This window comes from Ranitomeya imitator, chromosome 5 (genome assembly GCF_032444005.1).
Source record: "Ranitomeya imitator isolate aRanImi1 chromosome 5, aRanImi1.pri, whole genome shotgun sequence".
Taxonomy (NCBI): domain Eukaryota; kingdom Metazoa; phylum Chordata; class Amphibia; order Anura; family Dendrobatidae; genus Ranitomeya; species Ranitomeya imitator.
In genome coordinates this window covers 62737865-62752744 of record NC_091286.1, presented here as the reverse complement: position 1 = coordinate 62752744, position 14880 = coordinate 62737865, and the positions used below count along the sequence as shown (strand labels likewise).

General features: G+C 41.5%; 1 protein-coding gene across 1 annotated transcript in view; it reads right to left on the bottom strand.

Annotated features, from left to right (window-relative positions):
• The window catches only part of CNRIP1 (cannabinoid receptor interacting protein 1), a 53058-nt gene that overhangs the window by 30873 nt on the left and 7305 nt on the right, over positions 1 to 14880 (bottom strand). Inside the window, exon 2 of the mRNA XM_069768737.1 lies at positions 11838 to 11982. Within this exon, the coding sequence (XP_069624838.1) occupies positions 11838 to 11982 (145 nt within the window). The remainder of the gene's footprint in view (positions 1 to 11837; positions 11983 to 14880) is intronic.

Sequence of the window (14880 nt, the reverse complement as noted above, 5' to 3'; positions counted from 1 at the left end):
ATCTGCATTTGCGGTGAGGCGCCCTCTGCTGGCTGTTCATAGATCGTGGGAGCTTTCCTTGAAAGCTCCCAGGCTTTCTAGGAAAGTTCCCACGATCTATGAACAGCCAGCAGAGGGCGCCTCACCGCAAATGCAGGTAAATATAGGTCATTCACCTACTTTACCTTCATTCCCTGGGGTTTTGCAGCGAGGAGTAGCGTTGCATTAGCAGAGCTCCTGGCTGCAAAATGTTTTAACCCCTTCAGAAGGATTTACATCGTTGGACTTTACAGATCCTCGGAAGGTATGTATATTGTTGGTTTATTATGTTTTTTTATTTACAGATCGAGGGTCTTCAGTGATTGGATTTGGCGTTAAATAAAATATTACAACAACCTTTGTTTTTATTTCATTAAAATAATTTTTAATGTGTGTGTGTTTTTTAACCCTTTCATTCAATTGGATTAATAATGGATAGGTGTCATAATTGACGCCTCTCCATTATTAATCTGGCTTAATGTCACCTTACAATAGCAAGGTGGCATTAACCCTTCATTACCCCATATCCCACCGCTACAGGGGAATGGGAAGAGAGTGGCCAAGTGCCAGAATAGGCGCATCTTCCAGATGTGCCTTTTCTGGGGTGGCTGGGGGCAGATGTTTTTAGCCAGGGGGGGGGGGGCAATAATCGTGGACCCTCTCCAGGCTATTAATATCTGCCCTCAGTCACTGGCTTTACTACTCTGGCGGAGAAAATTGCGCGGGAGCCCACGCCAATTTTTTCCGCCATTTAACCCTTAAATATAATAGCTAGAACGGCCAAATTTTGCATATACACACTACTAACATTAGTAGTGTGGAATATGCAAAAAAAATGGTGATATGAGATGGTTTACTGTATGTAAACCAGGTCTCATATCATGTCGGGTTTAGGAAGGAGAAAGCAAAAGTCAGTAATTGAATTACCAGCTTTAAAGCTCTCTCACGCTGCATTATATATATATATATATATATATATATATATATATGTCTCCCTGACATATATATATATGTATATATACCTATTCTATGTGTATATATCTACTCTAATCTAACATGTCAGTGTGATTTTACTGTACTCTGCGCTGAATTGCCGACTTTTCTAAGGACACGGGTGCGTAAAAATCGGACAGCACTCTCATGGTGCGAGTGCTGTGCGTTTTTTCTCTCGCACCCATTGACTTGCATTGGCGAGTCTCGTCCGAGAATCTCAGCAATACGCAGCATGCTGCGATTTTTTTCTCAGTCCGATTTCGGCTGGGAAAAAAAAATCGCTAATGGAATGTCACCTATTGAAAAACATTGGTCCGAGTGCAATCCGATTTTTTATCGGATTGCACTCGTCCGTTTTTCTCACAAGTGGAAAGGGGCCCTTACTCTCATTTGCACATGGAAACACTACAAGCAATGGAATGAAAATGAAAGGGAGAAGATACAGATTAGGTATTAGAAAAAAAACTTTTGACAGTGAGGGTGATCAATGAGTGGAACAGGCTGCCACGAGAGGTGGCGAGTTCTCCTTCAATGGAAGGCTGGATCAACATCTGTCTCAGATAGTTGTGATATATATCCTGTGATCCTCTATAACAGAAGTCCCCAAAGTTTCTGACCTTGAGCGCAACAATCAGCTATGAAAGAGGGTCGCTAGCCACATCCAGCTCCTGCCCACTCACGGTAGTGACACCCAGAGCCCCCATTACCGGTATAATGACAGCCAAAGCTTTTCCACTAAAATCACACCACAACTATCTCACCCCCACTCACATCTTCTCTTCTGTGCAGGGCTATACAGAAAAGTCACCATCTAGAGATCTGCTTTTAATAGCGGCTTGCTATACCTGGTGATAATGCACCAATCTGGCAGACAGCCACGAGCCACACATCACGGGCCCATGACCTGCTCTATAACATAACATTATGGCAAAATGTATTAAAAAAATATATATTTATTAGGTAAGTGACATGCAAAGTCAATTTCCAGGCTGTTTAGCCAACAAAAAGAGATATTTTTAGTTTAAAGAGCTCATTAACGACACAGCACAAACACCCCATTGTTCACATCACGGGGAAGGTGCCTTTTGTTGTTACATAATTGGGACCAATTCTGGGTTTTATCAGTGCTATAATGATATTAATGAAGCATTTCAGATTGCACACGGCCTCCTTCTTGTCTTTGTGTTATTAGAACATGGAATTTCCTCAGTTTGTTGGGATATTTCCAAATAACTGAACATTAAGGCTCTTGCCAAATGTTCTATTTACTAAAAAATATCCCTTACTTCAGTCCTACCAGGCCCCATCATCCATCTGTTGATAGAATTATATGGACGTCTAATAGGTAGACTCGAAATATAATTTAGGACACCTTAACAAACGGAATTGAACGTGGTTAGATGGGACATCGCTTGAGCCTTATTTATCAAGAATGTCCAAAAAAAACGAAACCGTCTAGTTGTCAGTAGCAACCAATCAGAGCTTGGCTTTCATTTTTTAAACTAGTCTGAGAAAATGAAAGCTGTGCTGTGATTGTGTCAGGTGGGTGTCACATCCCCTTTGAAGACCTGAAGTTAGACGGTCACGTTGGGTAATGAATCGCAGGTCTTCTTTAAAGATGGTGTGATTTGTGTCCCATATTAAATGGATTTCATTTTCTCTGGTGCTGAAGACATTAACAACCCTTTCTATTGTGGTCAGAAACATGCAGCTCCATTTCAGCTGCTTCTGATCTGGTCATTACCTGTTCCTATAAAAACTGGCCAGACCTTCTTGTTCCTGCCGGTGAAAGCTTTGTCTTCCTGTGCTGTGTGCTAAAGCTAAGTGGTTGGAGTGGAGTTGTTGTAGTATTGATCTGTGGTTTGCTGTAGTACGTGTGTGTGTTTATCACCTGGTCCCTGTTTCCATTTACTTTATTCCTCCCTATCCCTTTCCTCCTCCCTATTGTTGGTTAGTGCTTCTGCATGATAGAGTTTTTCTGCTGTCCCAAGCCTCATGGGGTGGGGGAGGGTACAGATCAGGGTTTAACAGGAACATAGTAAGGTCAGAGACTCAGGCCTCTCTACCTTTAAGTGTACCCATGGGACAGGGATACTTAGAGTACCAGTTACAATGGCAGTATGAGGCCCCCCTTCCTTACTGAAGACCTTCCGAGTGTGACAGATTGGTTGCTATGGACAACAAACAGCTTCTATATTACCTACCATGCGCCCTGTGAATGGAAGCTGTCAAAGGAAATTGTTGTGACTTGCACGCACACAAGTTTTATATTCCAGTGAGGAGACTGGTGTTTCAGTCAGAAGGTCGCTGGAGAAAGTTATATTATTAAAAAAAGGAGTAAATTATATTATTTCAAAAGAATGCTCCTCATCTTAATTCATTTGGGCATCGAAGGCTAGGCACACACTGCGCTGGTATCCACTGACAGGGCTCGTGCAGGCCACAGTTTTGGTCAAAACATCGGATTACGTTCAGGCCAATGTTATTAAATGAGGCTGTGTACTTGACCGAGTGGTCCAAGAAAGAAAAAAAAAAAAAAAAAAAAAAATCACAGCATGCACAATTTGCCTCTGATAGGGATAGCACTCAGCCATTCAAGTTTATGGGTCCGTGAAAAAAAAATAGATAAAGTTAAAAAAAAAAAAAAAAAAAAAAAAATATCGAACATCACTCAAATATAGCGTGGTCCAATTTGCTAGGACTACCAGAATGGAGAATTTTTTTTACATTTAAGTCCAAATATATTTGGACAGAGACAACATTTTTCTAATTTTGGTTATAGACATTACCACAATGAATTTTAAACAAAACAAGTCAGATGCAGTTGAAGTTCAGACTTCACTAGTAAGATAGTGGACAACCATTTTAACATTATAAGAGTTTTTTTCCCCCACACACAAAAAAAAAAAAAAAAAAATCTGTAAATGTACCAATCAGAGGCCACTGCCTTTAGCAGTTTTTCAGAGCGATGTCTGCTCTGGCGACATATTGATGAGCAGCAGCCGATTATCAACCGCTGATTGTTATGTCACGCTAGCACCAGGAGAAACGGCAATAATTTTGCCAGAACGGCACTGGTGCAGGATATAAGTGTAAGATTTTCTTATTTTACTCTGGAAACTAAGGCATTTAAAAAGGGATCGTCCAAGTAGTGGCTAACCCCTTTAACCCCTTCATGACATGCGCCGTACATTCACAATTTTCAAACTTTGTACTAATGACCCACCTGCGCTCAGAAAACAAATACAATACTAGCAATACAGCAACATGGACGGAGCCACTTGCGCTCCGATAAATGCAATAGATATGTATGAAATAAATGGGCTATGCCTACAACAACAATAGTATACTGACCGCCTCCTATTGGTGGCATGAAAATATGTCAGCTGAGGACCAACTGTATTGGAGTGCCCACAGGTAGTGAAACGTTCACTTACTAGTACTGACGGTCCGGATAGTTGCAGAAAGCAATACAAGTCCCAGACTTGCGTCGGGTGATGTGCTGGGCTGTGCTGTGAGATAGCCGGTAAGTGCTAAGAGCGGCTGTGTCCAGAGCACACGCTGAACGCTGGGGCGTCTGAAGAGGTAAAGCTGCTAGTACTGAAGGTCCGGATAGCTGCAGAAAGCAATGGAAGTCCCAGACTTGCGTCGGATGATGTGCTGGGCTGCGTTGTGAGATAGCCGATAAGTGCTAAGAACGGCTGTGTCCAGAGCAAACGCTGAACGCAGGGGCGTCTGAAAAGGTAAAGACCGCCAACTCCTGGCGTGCCCCGGCCGGAAGCAACGCCGGAGCAGTAGCGGTGTGTGAGGGGGGCGTGGCTAAGATAGTGACGTCACGAGTAGGGCGGGTATAGTAACAGGGGGAACCAATCCAACGCGTTTCGAAGGAGGTGCTCCTTCTTCGTCAGGGCCCATGCACGCAATACAGACCCATGCACGCAATACACCAGCCTTTACCATACCCCAGGGATGTTAGGTGTAATAACCCAATTCTAGCAAAGCCAGGCACTAAGAGCGGATGCCCAAGGCGTGTCGCCACACAGCAGTGGCTTTGTCAGGGGACCCCTGTTGGGCGACTATTGGTTGTCTTGTTCTGTGCACATTTGTGCGGTCAACAAATGTGGGTGCATAGACTATTATTTTTCTTTTGTGTAATTTAGCACTATAATTGTATGACTTGATACAGTTGTCCCGACTCTACACTACCCTATTTTTGTGCTAGGGACCTAGTTACTGTATTAGAGGCTACTAGGTCTTCTGCTGACAGAGTCTGTTGTACATATTCAGTTTACATCTGTTCTCCATTCCAGTACCTGCATCTACATGTACTCGTGGTCATATTTGCAAGGTAATATATATTATATTATATATAGGATTTTGCCATTTTTTTGCACATTATGAGTATGCTGTCCATATAGAAGCCTATAATATCCAACTACCTTGCCCATGTTTCTAGCATAGCACAGGTGCTTGCCTTATTACAGGCTTTGTGTATTTAATGTTTTAAATGTTCATGTCTTGTGTTACATTGTAGTAAAGCTGTGTCTTTTTGGTCCAATCTTTGCGTTTTGGTGTTCCCCATTTGTATGGCCTATTCTGTGTCTTGTTTTTCATTGTGGGTTTCAAATCCGCAACATGTCAATTTCTCCTGCGGGTACGCCGAGTTTTCTGTGCAAACTTTCCGCATAGAATTGCATGAAATGCAAACAATTCGCATGTAGAAAAATGCACATGCATTTACACAGCGGATATGCATGTAATCTACACATGACTATCAACATTTTGCTAAAGCCAAATACCGGGAAGTATCACCAGGATTTATTTAAAACATGACACACCAATTGGTGTTACATAGTCTTACATTGTAAAAGACTCTTCTGGGTCACGCACAGCGTAGTGTGACCCAGAGAGCCTGCAGATCGGTGACATCTCTGAGAAGTGGAGGAGAACGGCGCTGGATCCCGGAGAGAGTGGATTTAGGTGAATATATTAATACACTCAGATCAAAATATAAGGAGAAGTAGCTACTCTGTCAACATGACGTCACAGAAAGCAGAAAAATAGCCACCAGGAGTGGTCCATGACCACTTTGAGCCATGAGAAATCGGTGCAGGGCATAAGAGGCAAATAGGGAGTTCTCTGTGGGGAAGAGCAACGTCAAGTGGGAGCCGCTGATAAAACCTCTGAAGGTGCTGATGCCACCACTGCATATCAAGTTAGGTCTCATCAAGCAATTTGTCACGGCTCTTGACAAGGAGTCAGCAGCTTTCAAGTACCTCCAAGATCTCTTTCCAAAGCTGTCGGAAACAAAGGTCAAGGCTGGTATCTTCGTTGGACCGCAGATCAAGAAGATCATAGAAGGCTGAAAACTATGTGTAGTTGGTTCAGATTCTACGCTATAATGGGATCAGGAACACATGGGCTACTTGCACAGTGAACAAGTCTGTAAGAACATGTTCACACACCACCAAGAAACCTGAAGACACAAAAGAGAATGGTAAAACCAAAAACACTCAGTTTGAAAAAATGTTTGCAGTAATCCGCAAGTGCTAGTAAAAGATGTAAATAACAGGGTATTTGGTTGATACGTTTTTTGCAAAAAATGTATACTAAGCTGCTCTACCAATCTTCACGGTATACCCATATCAGAGCAGTCCTAACTAATGTATGCAATCCCTATCTGATGTATTTAAAAACCTGATCATCTGTATATTACCTGTGTGAACAGGGTTCAGAGAGGAAAAATCCATGTGTGCATACAGGACAGAACAGCTTTTGTGCAGCGTATCAACCAAATACCCTGTTATTTACATCTTTTACTAGCACTTGCGGATTACTGCAAACATTTTTTCAAACTGAGTGTTTTTGGTTTTACCATTCTCTTTTGTGTCTTCAGGTTTCTTGGTGGTGTGTGAACATGTTCTTACAGACTTGTTCACTGTGCAAGTAGCCCATGTGTTCCTGTTTCCATGATTGTTCTCTTGTGTCTACAAGACTGGGGAGTTCCACCACTCCTCTTGGGCTAGCTGCACAAAAGCTGTTCTGTCCTGTATGCACACATGGATTTTTCCTCTCTGAACCCTGTTCACACAGGTAATATACAGATGATCAGGTTTTTAAATACATCAGATAGGGATTGCATACATTAGTTAGGACTGCTCTGATATGGGTATACCGTGAAGATTGGTAGAGCAGCTTAGTATACATTTTTTGCAAAAAACGTATCAACCAAATACCCTGTTATTTACATCTTTTACTAGCACTTGCGGATTACTGCAAACATTTTTTCAAACTGAGTGTTTTTGGTTTTACCATTCTCTTTTGTGTCTTCAGGTTTCTTGGTGGTGTGTGAACATGTTCTTACAGACTTGTTCACTGTGCAAGTAGCCCATGTGTTCCTGTTTCCATGATTGTTCTCTTGTGTCTACAAGACTGGGGAGTTCCACCACTCCTCTTGGGCTAGCTGCACAAAAGCTGTTCTGTCCTGTATGCACACATGGATTTTTCCTCTCTGAACCCTGTTCACACAGGTAATATACAGATGATCAGGTTTTTAAATACATCAGATAGGGATTGCATACATTAGTTAGGACTGCTCTGATATGGGTATACCGTGAAGATTGGTAGAGCAGCTTAGTATACATTTTTTGCAAAAAACGTATCAACCAAATACCCTGTTATTTACATCTTTTACTAGCACTTGCGGATTACTGCAAACATTTTTTCAAACTGAGTGTTTTTGGTTTTACCATTCTCTTTTGTGTCTTCAGGTTTCTTGGTGGTGTGTGAACATGTTCTTACAGACTTGTTCACTGTGCAAGTAGCCCATGTGTTCCTGTTTCCATGATTGTTCTCTTGTGTCTACAAGACTGGGGAGTTCCACCACTCCTCTTGGGCTAGCTGCACAAAAGCTGTTCTGTCCTGTATGCACACATGGATTTTTCCTCTCTGAACCCTGTTCACACAGGTAATATACAGATGATCAGGTTTTTAAATACATCAGATAGGGATTGCATACATTAGTTAGGACTGCTCTGATATGGGTATACCGTGAAGATTGGTAGAGCAGCTTAGTATACATTTTTTGCAAAAAACGTATCAACCAAATACCCTGTTATTTACATCTTTTACTAGCACTTGCGGATTACTGCAAACATTTTTTCAAACTGAGTGTTTTTGGTTTTACCATTCTCTTTTGTGTCTTCAGGTTTCTTGGTGGTGTGTGAACATGTTCTTACAGACTTGTTCACTGTGCAAGTAGCCCATGTGTTCCTGTTTCCATGATTGTTCTCTTGTGTCTACAAGACTGGGGAGTTCCACCACTCCTCTTGGGCTAGCTGCACAAAAGCTGTTCTGTCCTGTATGCACACATGGATTTTTCCTCTCTGAACCCTGTTCACACAGGTAATATACAGATGATCAGGTTTTTAAATACATCAGATAGGGATTGCATACATTAGTTAGGACTGCTCTGATATGGGTATACCGTGAAGATTGGTAGAGCAGCTTAGTATACATTTTTTGCAAAAAACGTATCAACCAAATACCCTGTTATTTACATCTTTTACTAGCACTTGCGGATTACTGCAAACATTTTTTCAAACTGAGTGTTTTTGGTTTTACCATTCTCTTTTGTGTCTTCAGGTTTCTTGGTGGTGTGTGAACATGTTCTTACAGACTTGTTCACTGTGCAAGTAGCCCATGTGTTCCTGTTTCCATGATTGTTCTCTTGTGTCTACAAGACTGGGGAGTTCCACCACTCCTCTTGGGCTAGCTGCACAAAAGCTGTTCTGTCCTGTATGCACACATGGATTTTTCCTCTCTGAACCCTGTTCACACAGGTAATATACAGATGATCAGGTTTTTAAATACATCAGATAGGGATTGCATACATTAGTTAGGACTGCTCTGATATGGGTATACCGTGAAGATTGGTAGAGCAGCTTAGTATACATTTTTTGCAAAAAACGTATCAACCAAATACCCTGTTATTTACATCTTTTACTAGCACTTGCGGATTACTGCAAACATTTTTTCAAACTGAGTGTTTTTGGTTTTACCATTCTCTTTTGTGTCTTCAGGTTTCTTGGTGGTGTGTGAACATGTTCTTACAGACTTGTTCACTGTGCAAGTAGCCCATGTGTTCCTGTTTCCATGATTGTTCTCTTGTGTCTACAAGACTGGGGAGTTCCACCACTCCTCTTGGGCTAGCTGCACAAAAGCTGTTCTGTCCTGTATGCACACATGGATTTTTCCTCTCTGAACCCTGTTCACACAGGTAATATACAGATGATCAGGTTTTTAAATACATCAGATAGGGATTGCATACATTAGTTAGGACTGCTCTGATATGGGTATACCGTGAAGATTGGTAGAGCAGCTTAGTATACATTTTTTGCAAAAAACGTATCAACCAAATACCCTGTTATTTACATCTTTTACTAGCACTTGCGGATTACTGCAAACATTTTTTCAAACTGAGTGTTTTTGGTTTTACCATTCTCTTTTGTGTCTTCAGGTTTCTTGGTGGTGTGTGAACATGTTCTTACAGACTTGTTCACTGTGCAAGTAGCCCATGTGTTCCTGTTTCCATGATTGTTCTCTTGTGTCTACAAGACTGGGGAGTTCCACCACTCCTCTTGGGCTAGCTGCACAAAAGCTGTTCTGTCCTGTATGCACACATGGATTTTTCCTCTCTGAACCCTGTTCACACAGGTAATATACAGATGATCAGGTTTTTAAATACATCAGATAGGGATTGCATACATTAGTTAGGACTGCTCTGATATGGGTATACCGTGAAGATTGGTAGAGCAGCTTAGTATACATTTTTTGCAAAAAACGTATCAACCAAATACCCTGTTATTTACATCTTTTACTAGCACTTGCGGATTACTGCAAACATTTTTTCAAACTGAGTGTTTTTGGTTTTACCATTCTCTTTTGTGTCTTCAGGTTTCTTGGTGGTGTGTGAACATGTTCTTACAGACTTGTTCACTGTGCAAGTAGCCCATGTGTTCCTGTTTCCATGATTGTTCTCTTGTGTCTACAAGACTGGGGAGTTCCACCACTCCTCTTGGGCTAGCTGCACAAAAGCTGTTCTGTCCTGTATGCACACATGGATTTTTCCTCTCTGAACCCTGTTCACACAGGTAATATACAGATGATCAGGTTTTTAAATACATCAGATAGGGATTGCATACATTAGTTAGGACTGCTCTGATATGGGTATACCGTGAAGATTGGTAGAGCAGCTTAGTATACATTTTTTGCAAAAAACGTATCAACCAAATACCCTGTTATTTACATCTTTTACTAGCACTTGCGGATTACTGCAAACATTTTTTCAAACTGAGTGTTTTTGGTTTTACCATTCTCTTTTGTGTCTTCAGGTTTCTTGGTGGTGTGTGAACATGTTCTTACAGACTTGTTCACTGTGCAAGTAGCCCATGTGTTCCTGTTTCCATGATTGTTCTCTTGTGTCTACAAGACTGGGGAGTTCCACCACTCCTCTTGGGCTAGCTGCACAAAAGCTGTTCTGTCCTGTATGCACACATGGATTTTTCCTCTCTGAACCCTGTTCACACAGGTAATATACAGATGATCAGGTTTTTAAATACATCAGATAGGGATTGCATACATTAGTTAGGACTGCTCTGATATGGGTATACCGTGAAGATTGGTAGAGCAGCTTAGTATACATTTTTTGCAAAAAACGTATCAACCAAATACCCTGTTATTTACATCTTTTACTAGCACTTGCGGATTACTGCAAACATTTTTTCAAACTGAGTGTTTTTGGTTTTACCATTCTCTTTTGTGTCTTCAGCTATAATGGGATGCAGAATGTCTCTCAAAATCCATATCCTTGATGCTCATCTCGACAAGTTCGAGGAGAACATGGTAGCTTACTCAGAGGAGCAAGTCGAGCGCTTTCATCAAGATATACTGGAATTTGAACATTGTTACCAATGACAGTATAACGAAAACATGATGGGGGACTACATTTGGGGGCTTCTTCGAGAAAGCGATTTGCAGTACACTTGCAAATCTAGAAAAACTACTCATTTCTGAACGTTTTTAAGTGATTTTTGACTGTCTTTGTCCATTTACCATGCAAGTGTTGTTTTTTTTATAAGACCGCATGAACGAAAATATAATAATTTCCTTTTTCTGTCACAATAAATACGAAATTTTTCTGGCTTTTGGTCATAAAACCAAAGTTTGTGCTGAATGTAGTCATTTTTTCATAGTCTTTAAACATAAGTAGTTGAAATATTACACTTGGAAGCCAGGAACAAAAATTGTGTAACATACTGTAAGTACTTGGTCCCGAAGAAAAAAAAATTCCTGGATAACCCATTTAAGTTTCATATTCCAGTGCCAATATTACAAAAGATATAAAAATGTAATCAAGACCCACCCGTCAGGTTCTTACAATGACAATAATGCTAATCCACATCTTCCACCATTGAGAAGAAATACGGTACTGAAGTGCTACTGGTTCCCCCTTCTCCAGCTTACCATTTGGCCATGATAGAGCAGTGACTTTACATACAAATAAACAGGACTGTCGGAAAGAGTCAAGCTCTCACATTCAACTACTTGCACGTCTCTATCCAATTCTATAACCCAGAAAAGTTATATGGATCTCCTCATCCTCATAACTGTATTTTAGATCTAGAATTAAGATCATAGAGATCATATTTTTATGATCTTTATAACTGATCTGTCAGAAAAATGAAGTGTTGTCGAGGGGAAAAAAAAAAAATCAAATAGCTGAAAAAAGTAAATCCCTAAAAAGTTATAATTCACTTGCTTGGTACCTGGATCATGACTTGGAGCGGTTGCCTCTCCCCACTTTTGGTGTGAGTCACCCCCTCCGTATCATAGAAGGCTGTGTAACAAGCCATCTGAGGATCTCTGGATTTTTCTTCTAGGGGAATCACCAATCCTCCTAAATTCATTGTCCTGAAAGAGATGTAAAAAAAATATATATATATAGATCATCAATAAATAATGACATGGGAGAAACTGGCCCTGGGGTGGTTTGGCCTACACCTTCTTCTCTAGCGGTTTTCGGTTGTTCTCCAAATACAGTGGCCCTGGTGCATAATGCATTTTATTGAACTATATCATAACAGTCCTGCCTGTATCACTGTCAGTGTATGAGCGCCGTAACTGCACACAATCAATGCAGGATTTCACAGCCCATTAGGTCCTCAGCCTGGGGATAGGGTCAGGAGAGTCCCACCTAATTATACATCCTGATAATCTGAAATCGTCCTCAAGAATGTGCAATGCTTCAATGAAATGTTGAACTGATGCATGTATTAATCAGGACAGTAACACAATATAGGACTGATGGTAATAATGACTTTGATATACGTAGGGGTAAAGATGAGGTTATAAAGCCTGGCCATTTGGTTCATTAGTGGGGAAAGCACTGGATAACCTTCAGGGATGGTGCTAGTAAATGCACACCAAAACTGAACATTATCTTCAAAACATTAAAGCCTATACTATACTATCATTGACCTACAAAACCGTCCATAACCTGTCTCCTTCGTATATATCCGAACTAATCTCCCAATATTGTCCAACATGTAATCTCTGGTCCTCTCAAGACCTCCTTCTATCCTCCACACTTATACGTTCCTCACCAATTGCCTCCAAAAGACTTCTCCCAAATATCTCCCATCCTCTGGAATTCTGTGCCCCTATACGTCCGGTTATCCACCACATTCAGAACTTTCAGACAGAACTTGAAAACACACCTCTTCAAGAAAGCTTACAGCCTGCAATGTCTCCCTGCCTCCTCACCACCACCGAGCTGCTGAAACCACCCAACCTACTGTCTCCTTCACTATTACCCTACAGACTATGAACCTGCAAAGGCAGGGCCCTCTCATTTCTGTACCATTCTGTCATTGTTAGTTTGTTCTCTGCAATTTATATTTGTAAAAAGATTTGTATAAGATTATTATTATTATTTGTACTTTTTATGTAACCCCTACTCAAGTATAGCACCATGAATGCAATGGTGCTCTAAAAGCAAATAATGATAATAAAATAATACCTTATGCTTCATTCAAATATCTGATTTTTTTTTCTTATATATGAATAAATCTGAGCAGTTTTGGTCCAGCTTTCCTATCTGTGATTTTCTCATTTGCCAGAAATACTCTGCAAAGTTTCTCCTACCCATTACAATCTTAAGGACGGACAGCAGATGTATTGAACACGGATGGCATCAGTGTACGGTTAGTGATGTCCATGGACTCATAGACTTGTATGGTTGATTTTTAATCTGTGACTCTAATAAAAAAAAAAAAAAAGATATGTGAATATCACCATAGAGCAGACCTGGGTAAAGTGCGGACCGAGACTTCCGAAGGGCTTAAACAGTGGCCCATAGACCCTACTGTGCCCTCCCCTGACCCCCATCCATTCGCCCCCACTGTCACCGCCATCCGCATTCTTGGGATGCAGACAGCGGTGAATACATTGGTGGAGGAGGGGTCGCGGGCCCTTTCTTCCACCAATCAGCGTGTGAGACTACTGACACGATCACATCATTTCTTCGCGTCAGCTGTGCAGTGCGGAGAGTCAGTACATCAGAGACAGGAGCAGAGAGTCGGGGGGGATGGGGGAGAGGTGAATATGTGGTGGTTTTTCATGTGTTTGACATCTTTGAATGTACATAGGGAGGCTATTCGGGGCTTGTACTATGTGAGGTTCAGGCTGTATACAAGAGGGTATGTGGGGGCTCATACTGTATATATAGGGGCTATGTGGGGCTCAGGCTGTATACGGGAGGCTATTTGGGTCTCATATTGTATACTGGAGGCTATTTGGGGCTCATACTGTATATGGGAGTCTATGTGGGGCTTATACTGTAGGTGGGAGGTTACGTGGGGCTCATACTGTGTATGGGAGACTATATGGGGCTCATACTGTAGGTGGGAGGTTACGTGGGGCTCATACTGTGTATGGGAGACTATGTGGGGCTTATACTGTAGGTGGGAGGTTACGTGGGGCTCATACTGTGTATGGGAGACTATGGGGCTCATACTGTAGGTGGGAGGTTACGTGGGGCTCATACTGTATGTGGGAGGTTATGTGGTGGCTTACACTGTACAGGAGGCTATGTGGGGCTCATACTGTAGGTGGGAGGTTACGTGGGGCTCATACTGTAGGTGGGAGGTTATGTGGGGATCATACTGTAGGTGGGAGGTTATTTGGTGGCTCATGCTTTATACAGGAAGTTATGTGGGGGCTCCTACTGTATATGGGATGTTATGTGGGGACTCATGCTGTATATAGTAGGCTATGTGGAGGGTCATACTGTGTATAGGAAGCTATGGGTGGGCTCATATGGCATATATGGGAATGTCAGCATACTTAATTTTGTTCAATGTTAAGTGATACAATATAAAAATTCATTCTAATTAATATGTTAATATTAATATTGAGCAGAAATAATAACAGCCTATTAGTTCGGACTCCACAACAGTCACAGTCTCTCATGTGGCCCTTTTGGAAAATTAATGGTCCACCCCTGCCATAAAGGGTATGTGTTGCATCTGTGAAAAACATGGCCAAACCATGTGCTTAAAAAAAAGGAGAATTGAATAAAGCCTTCAAGTGACCACCCACCTTTTAACACCATATCTTTTCCATGCCTACTGCATACTGTTATATTAATAATGGGTTATCCCCATGAGTAACAAAAAAACAAGTTACCTCTCTGACCAGACTACCAGGGCCTTAAGTGGCCACAGGGAGATGGTAGTAAGGCAAAAAGTGTGACCACTACAAATCTCCATGCTCTGGTGCTCCAAACCAGAGCAGGAAGGGATGACAGGG